Source organism: Aureobasidium namibiae (genome assembly GCF_000721765.1).
Source record: "Aureobasidium namibiae CBS 147.97 unplaced genomic scaffold scaffold_18, whole genome shotgun sequence".
Classification (NCBI taxonomy): domain Eukaryota; kingdom Fungi; phylum Ascomycota; class Dothideomycetes; order Dothideales; family Saccotheciaceae; genus Aureobasidium; species Aureobasidium namibiae.
The window spans coordinates 293,952-317,486 of record NW_013581191.1 but is presented as its reverse complement, the minus strand read 5'-3'; the positions used below and the strand labels follow the sequence as shown (position 1 = coordinate 317,486).

The window sequence follows — 23,535 nt, the reverse complement described above, 5'->3', positions numbered from 1 at the left end:
CACATGGCAGCTAAGTTGATCACTCCAGTATATCTTTATTGTATGACGGGGTGAACATGATACCGCTACGACCATTACTATCACTACTGTCCCTCGCCAGCACGGCGCTGGCAATCGGCCAGAATGCAACTATCGCCTTCAACGCCTCGGCTGGCTCGTATGAGTTGGCTTCGGGTGGCTCTTCGGTTCAGATCATGGCAGACACCAGGGATTGGCCTGCTGTGTTGAAGGCCGCGAACGATTTATCACAAGACTTTGGCAGAGTTACTGGTTCCAATGGATCCGTCATCCTTTCAAACACATCCGATACCTCTGGCGTAGCTGCCTACAATGCCGGCTCCTACTTCAGTGGCAACCCCAATAACGCCTCGATGATCTTCAACATCACCGGTTTGACCACATTCAGCACCACCGGTTCTGGAGCAAAAGGAGGAGTCATTATTGCAGGAACGATTGGAAACTCTTCCCTGATCGATGCATTGATCAAGAGCGGAAAGATTGATGTCTCTGCCATCAACGGAACTTGGGAAGCATTCACCTCCACCGTAGTCTCAAACCCTATGGATGGCGTAAACGAAGCCTTGGTTATTGCTGGCAGCGACAGAAGAGGAACAGTATACGGTCTCTACGACGTATCCGAGCAGATCGGTGTCTCACCATGGTACTTCTGGGCCGACTCTCCCCCTCAAAAGCACGATTGCATCTACGCCATGAACACAACCAAAGTCCAGCCTTCTCCGTCTGTCAAGTACAGAGGTTTCTTCCTCAACGACGAAGCACCCGCTTTGACTGGCTATGTCAACGAGAAGTTCGGTTTCAACCAGTACGGCTCAAACTACGGAGCTGACTTCTATCACACTGTATTTGAGCTTCTGCTTCGTCTGAGAGCAAACTACTTATGGCCTGCTCAGTGGAATTCCATGTTCAACGTCGACGATCCAAGAAGTCAGAACATGGCAGATGCTTACGGTATTGTTATGGGTACCTCACATACTGAGCCCATGATGAGATCTACCAAAGAGTGGAATGAGTTCGGAAATGGAACATGGAGCTGGGCAACGTGCGTCTAACTTCTCCTTGTCCTCCAGATTTGCGAAGTCATGCTAATACCCCTCCTTCTTAGTAACAATGCTTCTATCTACCCCTTCTTCGAGGAAGGTGCTGAGAGACTTCGTCCTTACGAGGGTGTCATCACCATGGGCATGCGCGGCTCAGGTGACACTGCTCTTTCGGCCGGTATTGAGACCCAACTTCTGGAGAACGTTGTCTCTTCCCAGCGCGATATTCTTGCTCAGGTCTTTGGCAATGCTAGTGTCATGGATCCTAATGCTGTGCCACAGCTGTGGTGTCTGGTATGCTTCCTCTCTGTCTACCGAGTATGCTGAAAAACTTGCTGATCATGTCGCCGTTTAGTACAAGGAAGTCCAGGGCTATTACGAGGCCGGCATGACCGTTCCCGAGGACATTACACTGCTATGGACCGACGATAACTGGGGAAATATTCGCAGGCTTCCTGTCGGTAACGAGACCTCAAGGAGTGGTGGTGCTGGTGTGTACTACCACTTCGATTACGTTGGTGACCCGAGAGACTACAAATGGATCAACACAGTCCTCAACCAGAAGACCTGGGAGCAGCTGCATCTCGCCTACGAGAGACAAGCTAGACAGATCTGGGTCGTCAACGTTGGAGACTTGAAGCCTCTCGAACTACCAATTTCTCACTTCTTCGACCTGGCATACGACATCAACCGTTGGGACAAAGACAGCACCACCGAGTGGCTCGAGCTATGGGCTTCTCGTGAGTTTGGTCCCGAGGTCGCTGCGAAGACAGGAGCTCTTATGAACACCTACTCCCACCTTGCTGGACGCAGGAAGTTTGAAGAGGTCGACCCGAACACTTACAGTCTGATCAACTACGATGAGGCTAACAAAGTCCTGGCTGAGTGGACTGCAATCCAGGAGACAGCTCAAAGCATTCTTGATGGACTGCCAACTGCCACACAACCCGCCTTCTTCGAGATGGTCTACCACCCCGTCACAGCTGCTCGTACTTACTACGATATCATGATCTCGGCTGCCAGAAACAACGTCTACGCTCAACAAGGACGTACCTCCACGAATGCCCTTGCACAACACGTACAGAACCAATTCTCGTATGATCACCAGCTCTCCAAATCTTACAATGGCTTGCTCGGCGGAAAGTGGAACCACATGATGGACCAAACTCATATCGGTTACACTTACTGGCAACAACCCATGAGACAAGCTCTGCCTCCTCTGCAATACGTTCAGATGGCCGAGCGAGCTTTGATCGGTGATCTAGGCATTGCAGTTGAGGGCTCCAATGCCACAGTCCCTGGTGATGACAGATTCCACTCGCTGTCATCCATGACTCTGTATCTCCCAACTCTCGACCCTTACGGTCCTGCTCGCTGGATCGATATCTTCCACACTGGTACCCAGCAGATCACCTGGAATGTTCAGTCCAGCGTGCCCTACCTCAACTTCACCCAGAAGACGGGCACTCTGTCTCCCAACGGCACCACAGACACTCGCATCTGGGTCTCCGTCGACTGGTCCAAGGTCACTCCTGGCGCAATCAACACGACTACCATCAACATCACCAGCTCCGCTGATTACGGCACTCAATACAGCGTTCCCAAGGTCGTGATCTCCTACAACAACACCGCTGTCCCATCGAACTTCACCAACGGCCACGTCGAGTCCGACCGCACTGTGTCCATCGAAGCAGAACACTACTCGTCCATCTCAGGCGGCAATTCCTCAGTCTCCTACCAAGTCATCCCCGGTCTATCGCGCACACTGTCCGGAGTAACCCTCTTCCCCGTCACCGCAGACTCGATGACCCCATCGACAGCCCCAGCCCTCGAATACAACTTCTACACCTTCACAAACCTCAGCTCCGGCATCCTCATGGATCAAAACATGGGCACCAGCTCTGCATACACACCCAACACCGTCAACATAACACTATACCTGGGCACCTCACTCAACACCGATCCCAACCGTCCCTTGCGCTACGCAGTACAACTGGATGACCAACAACCGCAGATCCGCAAATACATTATCGATCAACCCGGTGGTGCTAACCCTACTAATTGGTTGACTGCTGTGGCGGACGTGATTTGGTATAATACTACCACTTGGCAGTACTCGGGTCCTGGCGCGCACAAGTTGAAGATTTGGGAGTTGGAGCCCGGTGTGGTGTTGCAGAAGGCGGTGATCGATCTTGGTGGTGTGAGGAAGAGTTATCTGGGTCCGCCTGAGAGTTATAGGGTTTGAAAGATGGTTGGTTATGATAATGTTGATGTGATTTCAGCATAATGATAAGGTGGTTTGGATACATCTTCTTTGACTGATGATTTTTTGCTCTCGAGTACAGTGTCAATTGTTTGTGATTATCATTAGCGAGTACCCCGATATGGAAAGTGCTAAGAGAAGGCACCTAATCATTACCTTCCTCCTAAGAAAAGATTCATCCTCTAGTCAACGAGGGTGACCCTGACGAACACTTTTCTGTCCAGTAGTTCTGCATCCGGAAGCTTTGAGTTCTTTCACATCGACTATCATCTCATTTGATTTTGGGGCTTCTCATCTTACTGATGCCAATGTTCGCGTCATACATGGCCGTGACAAATGAACCTCCAACACGTCTTGACTGCAGCTGGCGGTCAATCGCCAAATGCTGTACAACAACTTTCAAAACTTTCGCAGAGCTGCCATCGCCGCACAATGACAGGTCATTCGGACATAATCCATTTGGCTTTGAACTCGCTCTCGAGGACTAGTCTTCAAGACCACGAAAACCATGTACAGCAAAGTTTCATGCAGATCCAAGATGACGGTATTGATAGACGGGACGTCAAAGGTATTGCGGAGAAAATCATGGCTAGGACAAATATGAGATGCCGGTATACCTCAGCATCGACATTACCGGCCCGCCAGAGGGTTGATCCACTAGGGAGCTGGTCAGGCTACTCAGAGGTATTGAAGGATCGAAGTTTGTGGTGCAGATGGATATTGTTGAAGTCCATGATCGCGTTAGGAACCTAAGTCTATTGCGGCTGTGCAGATCGTCTGTGAGGTTGCGACGAGTATGGCGGAAGCAATGGCTGACGGTTGCAAAGGAGAGAAGCGTACTTTGAATGATGAGCTATGATGTGCTTGTATAAGCCTCACCATGTCGAGCATTGTCGTATTGTAGCCGTATAGGTGTAGACTGCTCTCCAGCCGAAAGCTCTCTTTGTTTTGTTGTCTAAAAGAGTGTTGTCTTATGGCGACCCAAAGGGCCGATCTGGCCCAGGAACAGAGTCTGCAATTGATTGCGCTCACCTTTCACTACTGTGAGCATCTCGATCGTTGAGGTGTGACAATCCTCAGCACATGGAGAATCAGGACATGTAGATTCGTTGAGAGTCCAGTAGTGTGGTTGTTATACCTGTCTCAACTGTAGTCAATCATCAGTAGGATATTTTGTGACAGCTCACACTAGGGAACGACTCTGATAGGACCCTCTGCGTCTTACAGGAATGTGGCTGCGGATGGATACTCTAGCGAAATCAGGTGCTTCAATAGTCGGGGACAAGATGAATCTTAGTATGCAGAGTCCGCTGGTAAATCGGGGGGTGCGACACTTATTATGGATGCTTTCCTGTAACAAGCATGCAAAGGGATGTCAGCATCTGTGGGAAGCCGTGAATGTTCTTTGGACCTGTGTCACGATGGGTTGCCCGTCGCTTGAACAGAAGCCATTGGACGGGTTTCGGTGGGTAGATTTAAGAGGTGGTGCATGGTCGTACGGCGGTGAGGAGTGCAGCAAAAGTCATCAAGACCTGTCAGCGGTAAATTCGTAGACGCGGATGCAGAGGTGTATGCGCATGTAGAAGGACGAGCTGTCACATCTTCAGTTGTGAGTGATTGGACAGATGACAAACACAAGCATTCCGAACGATTGGTATGACTTGAATGTGGTGGTTGTCTCGAGGCGCGCGGAAGTGGGAAATGGCTTGATTGACAGCCACAAGCGCGTCAAGATGCGGAGCGCGCATGGAAGCTGCAGCTACGAAATGTCGGGACTCGTAACGAGAATGCAAGGTGCACATACTGTTTATTGCTTGATTCACGATCAGTCGACAATTGAGATGAAGAGAAGACGGTGGATTTGATCCGATTTCCATTTTACTAATCGACAGGGACGCGTCAAGCGGAGGCACAGCTGACGACCTCACAGCCCTTTACAGTGGAGACGGTTGGCAGGCGAAGATTAGAGTTTGAGGGTTAGGGAGTGGTATGCAGCGGGTGCAAAGGGCAAGTTGACTGAAGAGCTATTTGCAGCGGGTGGAAAGAGGAAGTGGTCGCGTGCAGTTGATCATGGGAATAGATTAATCGGCTAGAATAGGTCATCTGCACCCACAAACCAGGTCCGAAAGCGTTGCGGTAGAGGATGAAAGCAGGAACTGGAGAGAGAGATTGGCTTGGCTCGAGCCGGCTGGTGCATGCGGCACCATCATCGCCACAGCGGCGCCATTGCCCGCCGGCCATCGCGCTCGTCTGTCTGGAGTGCATGGCGTACCTGGAGTCCTCTCGTTGCGACCACTACAAACGCGGGCCTGCAATAGACGGCAGTAGAAGATGCTGACTACCCTCGAGCGGTGGCAATTGTAATACTCAATACCTGGGTCCATCCACGTCCCTTCGCTTCTTCCAAGTCTTTTCTTTTTCGACCCTCGTTCCGCCCCTTCGACAGCGCTCAGCCGAGGGCTTTGCATCCCGCCCGCCATCACATCATGGATTCAACACCGCTGCATAATGCCACGACGACAGTCTACATGAAACACCACCGCCATGGCCATTGGGTCGCCGAACACAAAGCCCAGCGTATTCTCTCAATCATACACTTCGCGTACCCCATCGTACTGCTCGTCTACTTCCTTACCACCTTTACCATCCGCAGCATTGTGTCTGCATCTGGTCCAGAGAGCGATGATCACACTTCCCAGCCGCAACTAGGCCCTGGCGGCAAGCCTCTACCAAAAAAGAAGGCTCCGGTCGAGGACAAGAAGAACACTTTCCTTGACTTCAGCAGACCGCGAAAGTTGCTGTTCGAGTGGTTGGCTCTAGCAGCTACTCTCACCCTCGCCGGCAATGCCGTTACTGTAGTCGTTCACGCTCTGTATGCCCGTAAGGAAGAGTGGTGGTGTGGACAAGCCACCGTCGTAAGCAACATTGTCATCAGGAAATCCTTGGAACCAGTACTAAGTATGCGCAATCCATAGGTCTACATTGTCGGTGCATTCATGGTCTACACTCTGATTCTCATCTCCATCTTCGACACAAAACCCTCCCCCACCTGGGTCCATGCCTCATCATGGGCTCTCGCCGCCGCCATGGATATCGTCCTGCTCGCTTCCTCCTTCGCCCTATATACCCATGCTCACCACGAGCCCAAGGCTGGCAATCCGTCGGGTGGTCACTTGGAAAGAGAAATGACTGAATGGGAGATCACTGGTGTCACCTTGGATCTGGTCCGCATCATTCTGCTTCTCGCTCTCGTGGCATTCTACGTTCTTTTCGTCACCCTGCACGCGAGAAGCCAGAGCAAGCAAACTGCCGACCAGGACTCTACAAGCGAGACCACCGGGCTGCTAGCTGAAGATCGTGCCGAAGCCGGTGCTGCAAATGGCTCAGCCAACGGATCTGCCAACGGAGCCAACGGATACGGTGCAACCCAGCCAAATGGACAAAACAAGCCCAAAAAGCCTGCGGATGCTCCTGCTGGGTGGGAGAAGCCAACAACGACCCCTTCTAGAAGTTGGTGGGAATATATCAGGGGTTACTCCATGTTCTTCCCTTACCTCTGGCCCTCCAAGGACCGCAGACTACAATTTGTTGTTGTTATTTGCTTCCTCATTATGCTTGTTCAACGTGGTATTCAGATCCTGGTGCCCATCCAAGCCGGCAGAATTACGAATGAGTTGACTCACGCCGACACAGTCGGTATGCCCTGGACATCCATCTGTCTTTACATCTTCTATCGTCTTCTTCAAGGCAACAATGGTCTTCTTGGCGCTACTCGCTCCATCATCTGGCTGCCCGTCAGTCAATATTCTTTCCGCGAGCTATCCATCGCCTCCTTTGAACATGTTCATAGTCTGAGTTTGGACTTCCATCTAGGCAAAAAGACTGGAGAAGTCCTTTCTGCCCTAGGCAAGGGTAATGCCATTAACAACTTCCTCGAGTCTGTCACCTTCCAGGTCATCCCTATGCTGGTCGATCTGTTCATCGCTATCGGATACTTCCTTGTTGCATTCGACGTCTACTATGCCCTCATTGTGGCCGTCGTCACATTCTGGTACATCTACTTGACCATTCGCATGGCCCAGTGGCGTGCCGACATCCGCAGACAGATGGTAAACTCGGACAGAGAGGTTGATGCTGTCAAGAACGATTCTATGGTCTCATACGAGACTGTCAAGTACTTCAATGCTGAAGCCTACGAATTCAACAGATATCGGGAAGCAGTCGAGAAGTACCAAAAGGCTGAGTATTCGGTTGTCATCTCGCTTAACTTCATGAACGTCACACAAAACATGGTCTTCATGGTTGGCTTGATGATTGCCTGTTTCGTTGCCGCTTACCAGGTCACCACTGGTCAACGCAGTGTCGGTGATTTCGTCATCTTACTGACCTACATGGCTCAGCTGCAAGGGCCTCTGAACTTCTTTGGCACTTTCTACCGCATGATCCAAAGTGCCATGATCAACTCTGAGCGCATGCTCGAGTTGTTCAAAGAAGAGCCAACCGTCGTTGATGCTCCAGGGGTCACAACCCTGCCCAGCTGTGAAGGTGATATCCGCTTCAACGACGTCCACTTTGCTTATGACGCCCGCAAGCCTGCCTTGAAAGGACTTGACTTCCGCTGTAAGCCTGGTACAACAACTGCTCTGGTTGGAGAATCTGGTGGCGGCAAGTCAACTGTCTTCCGTCTACTCTTCCGCTTCTACAACACCGAGTCTGGCACGATCCAGGTTGATGGACACGATGTAGCCGACGTATCGATCGACAGCGTGCGCAGGCATATCGGTGTTGTACCTCAAGACACTGTTCTCTTCAACGAAACATTAATGTATAACCTGAAGTACGCCAACCCTTCCGTAAGCGACGAGGTGGTTTATGAAGCATGCAAAGCTGCGTCGATCCACGACAAGATCCTCTCGTTCCCTGACGGGTACAACACCAAGGTCGGTGAGCGCGGTCTTCGTCTCTCAGGTGGCGAGAAGCAGCGTGTCGCGATCGCCCGAACCATTATCAAGGACCCTCGCATCATTCTTCTCGACGAAGCTACTGCTGCTTTGGATACCGAGACTGAAGAGCATATCCAGGAAGCCCTTACAACTCTCGCACAAGGAAGAACCATGCTTGTTATTGCTCATCGTCTATCCACCATCACTATGGCTGATCAGATCTGCGTTCTTCACGAAGGCCGTGTTGCCGAACGCGGCACACATCAAGAATTGCTCGACCTGAAGGGCAAGTACTATTCGATGTGGCGCAAGCAAGTCCGTGCTCAAAAGGCAGCTGAAGAGGCCAAGGTCTTGAAAGACAAGGCCGAGAGACTGCGAAGAGAGAGTCGAAGTGGTGAAGTGCCACACGAGGGTGACACTTCAGCTGGCAGCAGTGAAGACGAAAAGGAGAGACAGCGAAGCGCGCAAAAGACACAAAACATGCAAGCTCCTGTCGACGCTGGCGAGGCTCCCACAGAGGTTGCACGTCAAGCAGAAAGGACCATGCCACATGGGCATCCTTGAGTATAACAATTCCTTTCTTCCTTTTCTTTCTTTGTTGCATGAACGGATAATAATATGGTACATCCCGATCAATGTTTTGCTTGGCTGCTTTTTCACACTCCTTCCCAACTGGTTGCATATCCACGGCGTTTCTTTTTGGGAGTCGTTCTTGCCTACCTAGCCCCCTGACCTTTTCTTCCTTCCTTCTTTTCTTTTGTTCTAGTATCTGGCGGCGGATAAAAACTGCATGGCAAAACACACGGGCTCTTGCGGATGGAACACAAAAAGGTCATTTCCCAATCTCTGTATAGAAAACATGTCTGTCGACGCCGACACCCAAGAACGAAAATCGTAATCACAACAAAACATACCCTTGTCGCAATGATGCATGTGAGACAGACGGAGTTTGCCCCATGACCACCGAAAGTGATGTACCTCGGCTCAATAGAGCCCCTCGACTTGTGATCTCATACCATGATTTACTCAACACATTCAAACATGCAAACACACCAACACAGACAGCCATGGCAGCATTGTCACAAGCATCGACAGTGAGTACATAACCCTCTCATCTATCTCTCCCGTATCTTCATTCTAACCACTCACGATCAAACCAGGCCGCCCTAGCCCGCCTTCGCGCCTTCAAACCCCCACCAACCTCTTACAACACTCTACCCCTCTCCCGCCGCGCCGCAGTCCTCATCCTCCTCTTCGCCGACCGCCGCGGCGACCTGCGTGTCATCCTCACCATCCGCTCAGCCAAACTCCGCAATTACGCAGGTCAAGCCGCTCTGCCAGGAGGAAAAGCCGATCTTGAGACCGAGACTGCATGGGCGACTGCACGCCGCGAAGCTGAGGAAGAGATAGGATTGCCTGCTACTGATGCAGGACTACCCAAGGGATATACAGTCGAGGCTCTCACGGAATTACCCTTGAATCTCGCGATGACGGAATTGGGGGTGAGACCTTGTGTTGCTTGGCTGAAAACTTCGAATCCATCTTCTGATATCGCGAGGGAATTGCTTCCGAAGTTGGATGCTAGAGAGGTAGCTGCGGTGTTTACAGCACCCTTTGAGCAATTCCTGAGGCAGAAAGATGAGGATGCTGCAGAGGGGGAGTGGTATAGAGGGGCATGGCATTCTTGGTATCATGAACCGTGGCGTATGCATATGTTTCATGTGCCTGTGACGCCGAGAACGGTGTTCAGGAGCCAGGAAGAGGGAAATGCGGTATTAGATGCTGAGACGGCGCCGTGCTCGCCTGCGTCAAAGGCGCCGGTGTTGCTTGCCGATCGCGCGGCTCAGGCTTATGGCACCGCGCCCACGCCTGCGTCTGAGGATAAATCTCAAACGACAAATCGTAGTGTAAAGCACAAGGATGCTTTGGATATGCCGCGCTACAGAGTCTTCGGCATGACGGCAAGGATATTAGTGGATGCGGCGAGAGTGGCATACGGCAGAGAGCCAGACTTCGAACACAACAGTCACTTTGGAGACGAAGACATGATTGCGAGGTTGATGAAGATGGGGAGACTGCAGCCCAAAAAGGAAAAAGGAGAGATTTTGACAAGGGATGTCATGCAAGCTGCTGCTGAGGTGGACTTGAACGGAGAAGAGAAGGGGAAATTGTGAATCGAGGGAACAGATGAGAGATGCTGTGATTCGACATGTGTTTTGATATCAACACAAACTCCTACATTACGATATCATAAACTCAAACGCTCGATTTGACGCCTGAATCGTGTCTAAAGTGAAACCGACTTGCATACTTGACTCACTATTGTTGGTTCTCTCTCCGTGGACATGGTCTTTTTCTGACGAGCGTTATACATTTCTATAGATACGTTTAGCGCATAAAGGGACAGGAGAAGAGCTGATTGTACACTAGAAGCGATATTGTCCTAAAGGCAAAAGTGGTAAACCATACTTACTAGTAGTCTGCTTTTGTACATGCCATATTTGACGGCAGTCGAGTTAATGCTTAACTTCGTGTCGAGTCTTTGTTATACGAATTGTATGGTATAAATGATGCTTGCCGTTACGTACGTGCCGGAGAGAAGGTATACTTTTGGTTTGCGATATCGCTACCCTACAGGTAGATGTGCAAGGTTCTGTCAACATGGGCCCAAACAGATGAGCGGTCACAAGATGCGAAGTAGACAATGATGCTAGCATATCCAATCTGTGATTATCTGGGACATGGCTCTATAGTGTGATGTATTCTACTCGTCGCATGTCTATGCATTAAGCCTTTGAACCGTGGACGAAGAGTCTCTCCTCGACGGGCTGCTGTTGCTTTCCACCCTTGTCGACAGCCTCGCGGGCACCGTCTGCGTAGCCACCAAACACAAGCTGAGCCTGGAGCTCCCACTCTTGAGGAATGTTCCAGTGGCCTTGTGCCTTTTGGTCAATCTGTGATGAGGGTAAAATCAGTTTGCTGTTCCCGAGTCTACCTTGATAGAGGATCTTACGATGGGGTTGTAGTGCTGGAGGTTGCAAGCCAAGCCTTCAGCTTCGAGAGCAGTCCAGAGGTGGTACTGAGACATGGCGGCTGATTGAGTTGCCCAGCCAGGGAAGTGCTGAGCATACAGCGCAAACTGCGACTGCAACTTCTGCACAGGCTTAGGGTCAACAAGGAACAAAATCTATCATCACAAGAATCAGCACATGCCACCTCAAAAACGCAATTCCTCTTCGTCACATACAGTACCATGACCAGCCTTGAAACCATCAAGTTTCTCCACAGTCTTGGGGAACTGATCCTCGGGAACCTGAGGCTTCAACACCTCCTTGACAAACTCCCAGAACTGTCTGTGTTCGTCATTGAGCAGCACCACCAGACGCGTGGATGTTGCGTTGAAACTGTGAGGCACGTGCAGGATATTGTGTCTGGCAATCTCCTCGACGCGAGCATCCGAGATGGGGATCTTGTCGGTGATCTGGTAGATGGATCTGCGGTTTTCGCAGGCCGCGAGGAAGTCCATTGATGAGGCCATTGTGGGGGTGTTGTGGAGGTGTCTTGTGTGTGAAATTTGAATGGGAGAGGATAGGAGGGATGGAAAGTGAGAGGGGCGAGTGAAACAGGAAGGACGCGTTGTTAAAGATGTATACAGTTGTGGGGCACGTCTGGTCAGGGCTCTGAAAACTGTCAATGTGGAAGCCATGATGTGATTTTGAGTGTGTTTGCGATTGCTTCGTGATTCGGAGAAGGCTTGCTTCTGGGCCCTTTTTCTTACAAATGGACAATCGTATTGATCGATAATTGCTATTCGGCTTCGGTCGTCGTGCTCTTCCGGCTCACCAAGAACCGTGATGAGCTAGAAGTCTGGAAGAGCAACTATCAGTTTATCACTGATTGCCCCGCATATGGCCACGTTTAATGACGATTAATTCGGGTTAAGAGCCGGATTCGTGATCAGCTTTGTCAGGTTCGCGCCCCGAAGATGGCGGACAAGCCGAGACCGTTGTCGCCGGGACTTCCTATGGCGCTCAAATTCGTTGTCATGGCATTCGATCGTGGGCTTTGACCAAGCAGATTCATACCTATGTTCCGCGGCGTCCTCGAGAACCTCCGTTGGTTGGTCGCAAGAGCACATTGCGGTTGGACTCCTTAGTAGGCTGATCAATGACCCTCAAACGCCGAGTTATATATTTTAGTAAACTGATCCTTGCTGAATAAATGCCTCAATGGTCTAGTGGTATGATTCCTGCTTTGGGTTTATCCGAAACTGCAGGAGGTCCCCGATTCGATCTCGGGTTGAGGCCTTTTTCTTTTGCATCTTCTCGAGGATGACATCTCAACGCTCTTGTCTGCATCGTCGCTGAGTAGTCTTTAGCGTTTTGCGCTATAGTCGTTGAGTCTTGATATGCTTGGTTGAAAAGTGTCGAGTTCTGCAGACTCACGTTGTAAATCATTGATTTGAATTTGTGCTTTGTCACTACTGATACGACTTTTGTTCTCGATACCGTCCTGGCTGCTCTATGTACTCAGAACGCCATGATAATCTGCGGAGCGACGTATCGAGAACCTATTCCTCGATCGACTGCAGATCAAGTTTCTACCGCGGCGTGGCATCCCCAGCACCTCCTTCATCTTCTCTCCTTCTTCGAGCAATGGCTTTGAAATATTGCGCCATCTGATCGAACTTAGTGACAAAGAACATGCCTTTTGCGTCGTTCTGCCACGTCAAGACACCAATAGTGTCAGCATGCTGTACAGCCTTGAGGTACTCTTCTTGAGTCCCCACATCTCGGATTAGATATCCGGGTGTAGCTTTCATACGCTCGTTCTCCAGCTGCCACAGACGGACTTGATCCACCACTGTCGGAGGCAGGATTGGCGTTGATTTGCGGAGGATGGGATGGGCGTGAGTCGTTAAATATGTAATGATTTGATCGGCAGTGATGCCTGCAGCAATAGCCTGCTGGATGGAGGATTTTGTGAGTGTTGCTGTCAGCATGTTTGGAAAGCGGGTTTTGAGATTGGCGAAGAGGGATAGGATGGATATGTTGAGTGGTGAGGATGTGTAGGCGTAGATGCGGTAGTTGGTCTCGACGATAATGTAGCCCTTTTCTGTCTCTTGAGGGGCAACCATGTTTCCGCCTGTTGGAGTGATTCCGAGTGAAGCAGCTGCCATAGAAGTGTTTAGCAGAGCAGGCGAATCGGATGTCAAGGTAGTGGCTAGCCGTGTAGGATAGTAGCGTGTAGTGTCAGACGCGCGACGATAGATGACACCAAAGTCGGATAGATCCTCCAGCATGTGTGCTTGTGTCGGAGTCAGGTTTTCGGTTGTGTATGAGACGCCTAGTTCGAGCGAACCCAGGGTGAAGAGGAAACTCAAAACATCAACAGCGTCCATCTGAAGCTTTTCTGATAGCTTCAGATACTCGATGAGTAGTGTCCAGATCTGAGCGTTGGTCTCTTGTAGTAGGAAAGAGAAGCCGTCGCGGGTGATGTATGCGTTTCTGCCTTTGCTGCTAACGAAGCCACCACTCTCCAACAACTCTTTTGTCCCAGCTGTGATGTTGACTGCACCACCCAGGCCTTGGCCTGCACTACCGACGACGTAATATAAGATGCTTTCCCATTGCTGGCGAGCATATGTGTCGAGGAAGTCGATGGTCACTTCGTTCTTGTCCGGAGTGCTTGACGGAACACCGAAAGAGCGATGGTCGCCTCCACCAGTGAGGGCCAGTCGCAAAGACTTTTGGAAGGCCTTGTTGAGCTGGTATGCGGGTCTGTTTTGGTCGTTGCGAGTCTCTTCGAGGACCTTTAGTCGGGTAAGGATGTTTACGGAGAAGCCGCTTGCGCGCACACTGTCGACGTCTGGCTTGACCCAGGATTCAAAGTCGGATACGGCGAAGGGCGTGGGCATGAAGAGCATAGCCATGACCAGATTCTTGGCTGAGGACTGTCAGTCAGAGGGAAGGATGCTGCCTTGTGCGCAACTCACCCAGATGCGGCAACATGCGACGGAAGATGGCCAAGGCCGTCGAGGGCTGCTTGTACAGCCTGTTGAAGATGATGCCAGGCTGCCCCTCGAGGTATTCGAGCGCCCGCTTGGACGCGACCGACATGATGGCTAGCCTGCGTCGTAGAGCATTGTGAGCTGCGTGAACAAGAGAGAAGCAAATCATATGTCCTCCTTCCCCACAATCGAACACAAACGCCCTCACACTTCACGTCATCTACTCCAACGCCGATGATCTTCCATACCATCTCTCTCTCACACACACAGAGCCTCACTCATCTCTTCACCTTCACCTTCTCCTTGTCTTCTGGTCTCATCCAGCGAGGACTCCAGAACTTATCTTGCACCTTCTGATCATCTTCGAGAGATCCAGGTAATCCCGTCGTGTGCTGCTTCATCGACCGCTTCTGTGGACTGCTTCCACAAACGTACTCGGCTGTGCCTTCCGAAAGTTAGGTCGCTGCCTGCTTCTTGCCATCAACCTCCTCCACATCCCTTTGCTCTTCAACATCTCACCTTTTGCTATCTCCCTTGCTTCCGCCCTCTCCACTCAATCATCATGGTTCGCATCGTCAACTTGGGAAGTTCCTTTTCCGCCGGTCCTGGCATTCCTCCACAGGTCAATACTGCAGCCGGTCGTTCCGGTGCAAACTTCGCACACTTGCTTGCAGACGAACTACATGCCGACCTCACAGACTTGAGCGTATCTGGCGCTACCCTGCTCAACATTACAGAAACACCACAAGTCGCCAATGGTCAAACATTCCCACCCCAAATACAAGGCGTCCCCGAGGATGCCGATATTGTCCTTGTGCTCGGCGGCGGCAACGACATGTCTTACGTTGGCGGTCTATTCATGGAACACACCTGGATTATGACTGCCTTTTCTCTCGTGAACCGTCTGAAAGGTGCCTCGATGCCGGACATGCCACCCCCTGCCGATGATGACGAAGTCATTAGACGCTTTGGCAAAGTCCTCGATGCTGTCCATGCCAAAGCACCAAAAGCACGAGTTATCGTTGTCGAATACTTGACTCTGCTGGGACCCGACACAAAACCTGTGGTTCATGTTCCCTTCGACGCCGAGAGACTGAAGCGCCATCAAGCAGTAGCAACAAAGCTTCAGAGCGCTACTAGACAGGTTGTTGATTCTCGCTCGGAATGGTGCGAAAGGATACCAATGGCCGAGTTGAGTCAAGCGCATGGAATCGGGAGTGCAGAGCCATGGGTCTTCGGATGTACGGCGATGGAACAGCTGACAGGCAAGACCTGGTATCATCCCAACGCCGAGGGAATGAAGGCAGTCGCAAGAGTCCTGCACGAGCATATCAACAGAAATTGAGACAGACCGTATACAAGAATTGAGACGGATCCGATGAAGGCTATAGCTATATCTGATGATACAGACGCTGCGATTGATTGCTATATACCTTCTCTTCCCCCATATAGAATTCCAAGAATACCCAAACTCCGCGCTTTATCAACAATAACATGAGGAGAACAGCAGACTATGACAGATCTAGTCACTATCGCTGTCATCCAGGAACGGCAGTCTTGCTGTTGCTCTTGCTCGTACAGGTCTGGTCTGTACGATATCTTCCTCTTCTTCGTCTTCGTCTGCACTCATTGCAGCTGCAGCGCTGGATTTGAGCGGGGAGACAGTATCCATGGGTGTGTCTTCAGCTGCCTCGTCGTCACTGACCACAGCAACAACATCCAGATCCCCCATCTCCTCATCCTGATCGATCTCGCTACCACTCTCACTATCATCTTCGATAGTAATAGTCTTCCTCTTCTTCCCCTTGCTACCCTTTTCTTTCTTGCTGGCTTTGGCTTTGCGTTTGTTCTTCACGCCAGCATTTTCATCAACCTCAGTCAACAGTGCATTCTTTATAACACCACTGATCTTCTTCCTCCTCATTTCCTCCAGTTTGAAAAACTCTGCGTCTTTTTCCTCGTCGTCTTCATCATCAGAGTCAGTAATGCGCAGTGCAGACTTGATCTTTTGATTCTTTTCTCTTTCTTTGGCTTCTCTTTCTTGTTGACGCAGCAGTCTTTCTGCTTCGCTGAGGTCAGGTGCTTTGCGCTGCAACAATCGCTTTTTGGACCGAGGTTTGATGTAATCGGCGGGTCGGGAGGTAGGGCCACCTGGTTCGAAGAGTTCTGCTGCTTGAGCGTCAAGGTCGGATAGGGTGTCGCCTTCGTCGTCGCTGTTGACTGCACTGGCTGCAGCGCTTCTGTCTGCTCTGGCGTGAAGACCTGACGCACTCTTGCTTCTAAGAAGAGATTCGGGGGCTACGCCGCCTTCGAAGGTAGGTAAGTCGAATTCGAACTTTCTGATCAGGGCGAGGTTGGAGAGGATGAGGGAGGAAGACATGGAAGACGGAACGATCCAAGATGCGTCTGGGTCGTCGGTTTCGCCAAGGCGATCGAGAGAGAGGAGTTTGAGAAGTAAACGCAGGAACTTGTCTTTGAAGAGACTGAGTTTGCGATCGTCCGAGTCGGGTTTGAGTGTGATGAAGGGGGCTTTGGGTTGGGTTTCTTGGTTGGTGGGCTCGACTGATTCAGCTGGCGCTTCAGAGTCTGGAGCCTCTGCACCTTCTGCATTGTCGCGCTCCTGATTTACAGAGGCTTCGATGCTTGCTTGTGCTTCGTGCAGATCTTCCCAGGACTTTCTGTCTTCTGCAGCAGAATTGAGGACATCCTTTACCCACGCCAAAGCATCCAGTTTGCCTTGGTTGACGAGCACACTGACAGCGACGGCAATTTGCTCCTCCTGGCTCAATCCGGGCTTCACCATCAACTCAGCTGGTGGTCTAGGTCTGGCCTTTGTGATTTCCATGTCGTATCCATTCTCGAGATAGAATATCGTATTCGGTATCTTGGTGAAGAGCATCTCAACCATCAACTCTCTACGCTGTTCCAGATTCCTGAGACAACGTCTGAAAACTTGCTTGACCAATTCTTCCCATTCCTTGAACAATGGCATCTCCTTGGGTAGACCCTCTGGTCCCTTGATCAGGCGATTGAACAAATGCAAAATGTCAACTCTGTACAAGAAGATCGACCGCTCCATTTTGAAAGCGCAACGATAGAAGAAACGATGACAGCGTTTCAGCTGCTCGAGATCCAGATCCTTGTAGTAGCTTGTAAAAGTGACAAATGTATTGACGGCACTCTCCGTCATGAACTTGCTAGCAAATCGGGTAAAATCGAATTTGCGCTCGCTCACGGCGCGTTGAGCATCAGCCTGATCCTCAGCTTCTGATGCTGCACCTTCCTCTTCAGCACCATTGGCTTGAGCCTCAACTCTACGCTTCCTGCGTGCACGGCGTTTCGAGCGGACCTGCATGTCGACATTTTGCTTGCTGTATCGTTCTAGCATGCGCAAGAAGGTGTGTGCCATATCTGTGCATGCGTCTAGGAATGCAAAACCTTGACCATTGTATCCTCTGAGCACAGCAATGACTTGGTCATGTGTCGTTTCTTCGTAGAATATTCTGTTTTGGATGTTCTCTGCAATGTCCTGATCGTCTTCGGAAGCAGAGTCTGCCATAGCGCCCACAGTCAACAGAATCTGTGTGAAAGCTCGCATACAGGCGTGAAGGTCGGACCATTCTTTGTCGTCCAGACTTGACTGAATCTTTCGTCCGAGCAAGATAAAGTTCTCTTGGGTCATGACAGCAGCGATGTATGCAAAGGGAGAGTCGTCGACAGCAGCGTCGTGTACCTTGCCATTACGCTTCAGTAAATCTTGTCTAGCACGTTCGGCTTGCAAGAACCAGCCCATCATATAGTAATACTGGCGAGTATGATACTTCTGAGCGCGCTCGGCTTCGGATGTGAGTGCTCGACGAAGACTGTTGAACAGAGGATTAAACGAGGAATCCAGAAAGTCTTCAACAAAGCTGCGGACAATCTTTCGCGTGGGCTCGTCCAGATCGACGTTGTTGTCAAAGTCGTTGTTTTCATCCTGGACCTCTGTATTCTTCTTCCTGCCCTTTGGCTTGTTCCAGAGTTTTGACTTGTCCATCTGGTGCATAGTTTTTTGCTCGTCGAAGATGACGTTTTGACCGCTGAGGGTCGAGACCTTCTCATCTGGTCGCTTAACCCAGTACATGCCTCCGAAACGTTGGTGTCGACTCGGAGCATTTCGTGTAAACGAAGCATTCATAGCCTTCTCTTTGTCCAACAGAGCTTTGAACTCGTCATTCCTGGCATCTTCCAACTGTTTTTCATTCTTGAACAAGTCCTTAGGGTCGATACCCTTGAGTAGTTGGAACAGTATATCCAGGAGGACGATATCATGCATAGGATACTCGTCAGTGACACCCGAAGCGACGGTGAGGATAAATTGCAAGACATTTTGTTGCTGGAAAGCGTGTATGGTTTCCTGTCGGTTGATGTCATTGTCATCGGCTTGACTCGGTAGATCTTGAGGTTGGGAGATGATGGCGACATTGCGAAGGAAGTAGAGAACGACACCAATGATAGATTCGTCTCTAGGAGTGCGATCGGATCTGGGAGTCGTGATGGCGGGAATGGCGATGCTGATGGCGGTGCGAAGGATGTCGGCAGTTTCCCAGTGGAGAATGGCGCGCTTGTATTCGACTTGGGCGAGTCTGATGTAAGGGAGATGTCGGTGGACGTTGATTGTCATTGTTTCTTCTTTGCGCTCGATTGGCCAGGTCAGAGTGTTGAGCAGGTCGAGACAGCCCAGGGCGACTTTTGCGGCGAGAGCACTGCGTTCCGTCTTGTCTCCTTGTTGGGCCAGGATGGGCAGTAGGTCTCCTCTGATCAGATTTGCTTCGGCCATGCATCTCTTGACATCGTGCCTGTTCATGCGGTCGTCGTATGAGCGGATCCATCTTGACAAGTCCTTCAAACATGCTAGGGCGTCGTCTCCAAGAACATATTGGCCTTGATTGACAGTGCTACTGCCACCGATGGCCGAGATGAGCGAGTAGATGTGCGCCCTGACCTCGGGGTCGACGGTCTGACTCTTCTCAAACACGTCCATGACGATTGTGTTAAGATATTGCAACCGCTCTCACACCCTGATGATAATCTTGGACAGACGCGCGTTGGCTCACGCGTCGCGCGTCAAATTGAAACAAACACATCAAACATTGCTCCATGTTACTACTCCACAACGACCTCGGCATGTCGGCCCCGGACTGCCGCATGTGATCGGCTCATGACATCCTAACTTCTTCAATGGTCCTGCTTCTGCCCTACTATCAACCAACAGTCAAGAACATGGCTTCTCTTGTGTGCCGTTCCTGCTTGAGGCAGTTGCCCAAGAATGTTGCATTGCTCTCCAAGCGACAATTCAGTGCTACTGCCCATTCCAATGCCGAGGTCAAGAAGCTCGGTGTCATTGGTGCTGGCCAGATGGTAAGAATCAAGCTTGGAAATGATACAAACCATGACTGATCAAATCAGGGCCTAGGAATTGCTCTGGTTGCTGCTCTGAGGGCCAAAGTCCCTGTAACCTTGGTCGACAACTCACAGGCTTCCATCGACAAGGGCCTGAAGTTTGCCGACAAGCTGTTAGCCAAGGACGTCTCCAAGCAAAGGATCACTCAGGACGATGCAGATGCTGCCAGACAGCGATTGACTACCGCAACTGACATGGGTGCTTTGTCTGATGTTGATATGGTCATTGAAGCGGTACCCGAGATCATCGACCTCAAGACTTCCATCTTTTCACAACTGGCAAAACTCGCTCCTTCGCATGCCATCCTGGCTACCAACACTTCTTCCATCAGCATTACCAAGATCGCCGCCGCTACCACAACAGACCCTACAGATCTGTCTGCCGCCTCGAGAGTCGTTTCGACCCATTTCATGAATCCTGTGCCCATTCAGAAAGGTGTCGAGATCATCACTGGACTACAGACTTCTCAGGAGACTCTAACGACCGCTGTGGAGTTCTGCAAGCGCATGGGCAAAATCCCTTCCGTCAGTCAAGATAGCCCTGGCTTCCTTGCTAACCGCATTCTGATGCCGTACATCAACGAGGCCATCATCTGTCTCGAGACTGGCGTTGGAGCTAAGGAGGACATCGACGCCATCATGAAGAACGGCACAAATGTACCCATGGGTCCCCTGCAGCTTGCAGACTTCATTGGTCTTGACACATGTCTGGCAATTATGCGTGTCTTGCATAACGAGCTTGGTGATTCCAAGTACAGACCATCCGTTCTCTTGACCAAGATGGTCGATGCTGGCTGGTTAGGCAAGAAGTCTGGAAAGGGCTTCTACGATTATTGAGTCTAGGAATCAACAAGAAAAAGGTGTTCAGTTGAAGCCAGTCAAGGACCGACGAAGAAAGACTGGTCCTTCACTTTTGCACACCCCTTTAGCTAGCGAAACCAATTTTAACACACCAGCATCATCAGGCCGACACAAGACCTTCTTTCAAGCCGTTATGGGTAAGCCCTAGTTGTGATTCGCTCCAGGAAGTATGTGATGATGCGCATTCTAGAGGAGCTATATGATCTTCGAAGTTGAACAGAGTGCCGAGTGAACAACCTCGTGGCAACCACGAGAGTCCCGCGTCGCGCTTGCTCTAACATCGCTCGCTCCTGCAACCAAAACACACAACATACTAGCATTCTCTTCGTCCCACACACCATCGCTTTCTTTACTCTTCGTCATCACCATCGTTCAACTCAACAAAATCTCTGGTCAGATCTTTGCTGATGGCCAAAATGCCAGCTCGACAACATCCATCCTCTTCTGAGGCCCCTTTGTCGTCTAGTCCGACATCGCCTACTCCTAGATCTTCTCTACGCCGTCTGAGCTCTCTTGCTAATCTCCAACAATTCAATCCTTTCAACTCCTTCAGTCGCAGACGATCGAGTCATGGCACTCAAAACTCTGACGATGACCCTTATCTTCTCAATACATATCAACAAAGGGCGCAGAACCAGCAGCATCGTCAAACCTACCTGTCATCATCCGGAGAACCGGTGCCTACTTTACCCAAGAGTAACACTTTTAGCAATCTGCCCTTGACCCGAAACCGCAACCACTCCAAGCCACCTGTATCTATGAAGCCGCTGGGATCGGCAAAGCTGCCATCACGTATTCCGACCCCTTCCATGAGTGCTAGCGCGAAGACGAGATTGGCGAGCGCAACCAAAAGTATTCTAAAAGTCGGCAATCGACGTGGTCTCACTCGATCAGACACTGAACCGTTGTTGGACCCTCACCGCCCGCAGGAAGTTCCATTCTCTGCCATTTCACACAAGGAGAACGTGTCACTAGGTGTCAGCACTTCGGAGACGAAGATGATGCCTATACAGCTGCCAGAAGTTCCGTTGTACCCACTCGATATGACTACCCGGTCTTTCAATCCGACGAGAAGACCGCAGACCCCCGCTGATCAAACACCCAAGCCTCGACCAAGGAGAGATTCATTGCAACCACCCACACCTCGACCCCTTGCAACAACGGCCCTAAGCGAATCCTTACAAACTCCGACTACAGTGACCGCGAAGCCAAGAAGACGCACAATGCTCTCTGCAGACGTCGTTCCTCGCCACGCTCTTTGCGACAAGGAAAAGCAGCGTTCCCTGTTCGGCTCTGATTTCCAATCTCATCAACTCCTCACACCCCGAGCCGTAACTACACTCTCACCCTCGTCCTGTCCACGGTCTTCGGCTATGGCCTTCCACCCTGACGACTCTGCCAACAGAATTAATCTCGCAGGTGACATTGTCACATCAGCTCAGTCCACCGCATACTGGAGCGGTCGATTAATGTCCCAGTTCGATCAACGCCGCAACGAGCAACTCCAGGCACGTTTGGGAGAACCCGGTTTGACATATCCAGAGAATGACCTCAATGTGTGCTTGAGAGAGCTACAAAAGAAGTGCGTGACAGAAGCTGCGAAGCTGAGCTTTGCAATGTTCAAGGCCAGAGTGCGTGTCAAAGCAGGGACCTTGGGAACAACCAAAAGTTCAGTGGAGAGTGAGTCCTGAAGCAGCAAAGACGTGGTTGAAGCATAGACTGCTGCTGGACCAGGAATGTCGACCGCGATCGTGGCTGATGGAAAGACGAACAATGTTTTGAGAACCAGAAGATCCTCATTGGTGGACAAGCTGAGAGGCAGATACTGAGGAGGGGGTATACTGCACCCTGATACTTGTGGTTGTAATGGTTGTACCAATGGCTTAAAGTTGCGGTGTTTGTCTTGTATCAAGGTAGCTTAATCGTAATGGCAGAAGAGAAGAGACATTGGATAATCACACAACCACTTTCCGTTGTGACTTCCACACAAACCTCATCCTAGCCAACTCCACCTCCAAGTCTTCAGAGCAAGACAGGTGCAGACCAAAGGATTCAGTTGTACTTGTCGCGAGTCTCCTTATTTGTTGGTCCTCCCTCTGCAGTTTGAAACACAAAGAACAAAAACTATCCTCTGAGACATCTCACAACAACGAAGCTAAAGCACCTTCTCGCTGGATCGACCTGTTCTCGTAAGACTGTCTTGATACCATGATACTCCAATATAGTACACAGCACAACAGGTGAAGCCTACTCCACAAGCACAGCAAGATGAGCCATCAAGATTACTACCTCGACCCACATTCCACTGCCTCAACATCATTAACCTCCAATCCCTCATGGCTAAATCCCAAGCCCAAATGATCCGTAAAATCCTTCGTAAGTCCCCCCTGCTCCTCCTCCTCCTCCTCCTCCTCCTCCTTTTCTATCCCCTCAATCCCCCAGCATGAATCCCTCCATCTCACACCAAGACACAGAAAAACACCGCCGTCTCTACTCTAATCGCTATGACCCCAGCGTAATCGCTTGCCGCAATCGACACGGATGGCGTTGCTGGATAAACTACAACAATGGAAAAGTAGACGACTACATCTCTTGAGATGCAAACTAGATGGGAAGCCTTGGAATAAGACGCTGAGGACTTTGAGGGGGCAAGATGTTCAGTTCAACACTCCCAGACATGGTGGTGTGGATGGTTTTGCAAACCGGTTGGGTTCGTGGGGGGTTTTTTGAGTAGTCAAGTTGAGAGATGCAAAGTGAGACACAGAGGAAAGAAGAGGCGAGATTAGTGAATTGCAAAATATGGAATTCCCTATGCTATGAGATTAACAATACTGGTTTGACAAAATCGAGAAAAGCAAACCGTAAACGCCACCGCTATGCATGCAAAAGAGCTCACAGCCACCTCCAACCCATGGTAATAGCGAAAAAAAAAGATACTAAAATAATATCCCACCGTAC

General features: G+C 50.6%; 9 protein-coding genes across 9 annotated transcripts; 6 read left to right on the top strand and 3 right to left on the bottom strand.

Annotated features, from left to right (window-relative positions):
• Nucleotides 1-56: 56 nt before the first annotated feature.
• Nucleotides 57-3,303, top strand: M436DRAFT_54540 (uncharacterized protein; the record flags this gene model as incomplete). The annotated part of the gene is made up of 3 exons (XM_013568583.1): nt 57-1,060; nt 1,124-1,352; nt 1,414-3,303. The coding sequence occupies 3 exons, from the start codon at nt 57-59 to the stop codon at nt 3,301-3,303; spliced, it is 3,123 nt and encodes a 1,040-aa protein (XP_013424037.1).
• Nucleotides 3,304-5,849: 2,546 nt separating this feature from the next.
• Nucleotides 5,850-8,828, top strand: M436DRAFT_75713 (uncharacterized protein; the record flags this gene model as incomplete). The annotated part of the gene is made up of 3 exons (XM_013568751.1): nt 5,850-6,236; nt 6,297-6,799; nt 6,830-8,828. The coding sequence occupies 3 exons, from the start codon at nt 5,850-5,852 to the stop codon at nt 8,826-8,828; spliced, it is 2,889 nt and encodes a 962-aa protein (XP_013424205.1).
• Nucleotides 8,829-9,331: 503 nt separating this feature from the next.
• On the top strand, nt 9,332-10,438 carry M436DRAFT_85006 (uncharacterized protein; the record flags this gene model as incomplete). Its single annotated transcript, XM_013568750.1, has 2 exons — nt 9,332-9,358; nt 9,425-10,438. The coding sequence occupies 2 exons, from the start codon at nt 9,332-9,334 to the stop codon at nt 10,436-10,438; spliced, it is 1,041 nt and encodes a 346-aa protein (XP_013424204.1).
• Nucleotides 10,439-11,050: 612 nt separating this feature from the next.
• On the bottom strand, nt 11,051-11,802 carry M436DRAFT_54953 (Nitroreductase; the record flags this gene model as incomplete). The annotated part of the gene is made up of 3 exons (XM_013568641.1): nt 11,051-11,218; nt 11,278-11,451; nt 11,512-11,802. 3 exons carry the CDS (start codon nt 11,800-11,802, stop codon nt 11,051-11,053), a joined length of 633 nt encoding a protein of 210 aa, XP_013424095.1.
• A 1,062-nt stretch (nt 11,803-12,864) lies between these two features.
• Nucleotides 12,865-14,383, bottom strand: M436DRAFT_66806 (transcription factor Tfb2; the record flags this gene model as incomplete). Its single annotated transcript, XM_013568684.1, has 2 exons — nt 12,865-14,210; nt 14,260-14,383. The coding sequence occupies 2 exons, from the start codon at nt 14,381-14,383 to the stop codon at nt 12,865-12,867; spliced, it is 1,470 nt and encodes a 489-aa protein (XP_013424138.1).
• Nucleotides 14,384-14,836: 453 nt separating this feature from the next.
• Nucleotides 14,837-15,619, top strand: M436DRAFT_85003 (SGNH hydrolase; the record flags this gene model as incomplete). The annotated part of the gene is made up of 1 exon (XM_013568749.1): nt 14,837-15,619. One exon carries the CDS (start codon nt 14,837-14,839, stop codon nt 15,617-15,619), a length of 783 nt encoding a protein of 260 aa, XP_013424203.1.
• Nucleotides 15,620-15,796: 177 nt separating this feature from the next.
• M436DRAFT_54978 (timeless-domain-containing protein) lies at nt 15,797-19,297 on the bottom strand (the record flags this gene model as incomplete). The annotated part of the gene is made up of 2 exons (XM_013568646.1): nt 15,797-16,836; nt 16,876-19,297. 2 exons carry the CDS (start codon nt 19,295-19,297, stop codon nt 15,797-15,799), a joined length of 3,462 nt encoding a protein of 1,153 aa, XP_013424100.1.
• A 239-nt stretch (nt 19,298-19,536) lies between these two features.
• Nucleotides 19,537-20,553, top strand: M436DRAFT_85001 (uncharacterized protein; the record flags this gene model as incomplete). The annotated part of the gene is made up of 2 exons (XM_013568748.1): nt 19,537-19,674; nt 19,723-20,553. 2 exons carry the CDS (start codon nt 19,537-19,539, stop codon nt 20,551-20,553), a joined length of 969 nt encoding a protein of 322 aa, XP_013424202.1.
• A 440-nt stretch (nt 20,554-20,993) lies between these two features.
• Nucleotides 20,994-23,173, top strand: M436DRAFT_66802 (uncharacterized protein; the record flags this gene model as incomplete). The annotated part of the gene is made up of 3 exons (XM_013568683.1): nt 20,994-22,257; nt 22,810-22,953; nt 23,052-23,173. The coding sequence occupies 3 exons, from the start codon at nt 20,994-20,996 to the stop codon at nt 23,171-23,173; spliced, it is 1,530 nt and encodes a 509-aa protein (XP_013424137.1).
• Between the last annotated feature and the right edge of the window lie 362 nt (nt 23,174-23,535).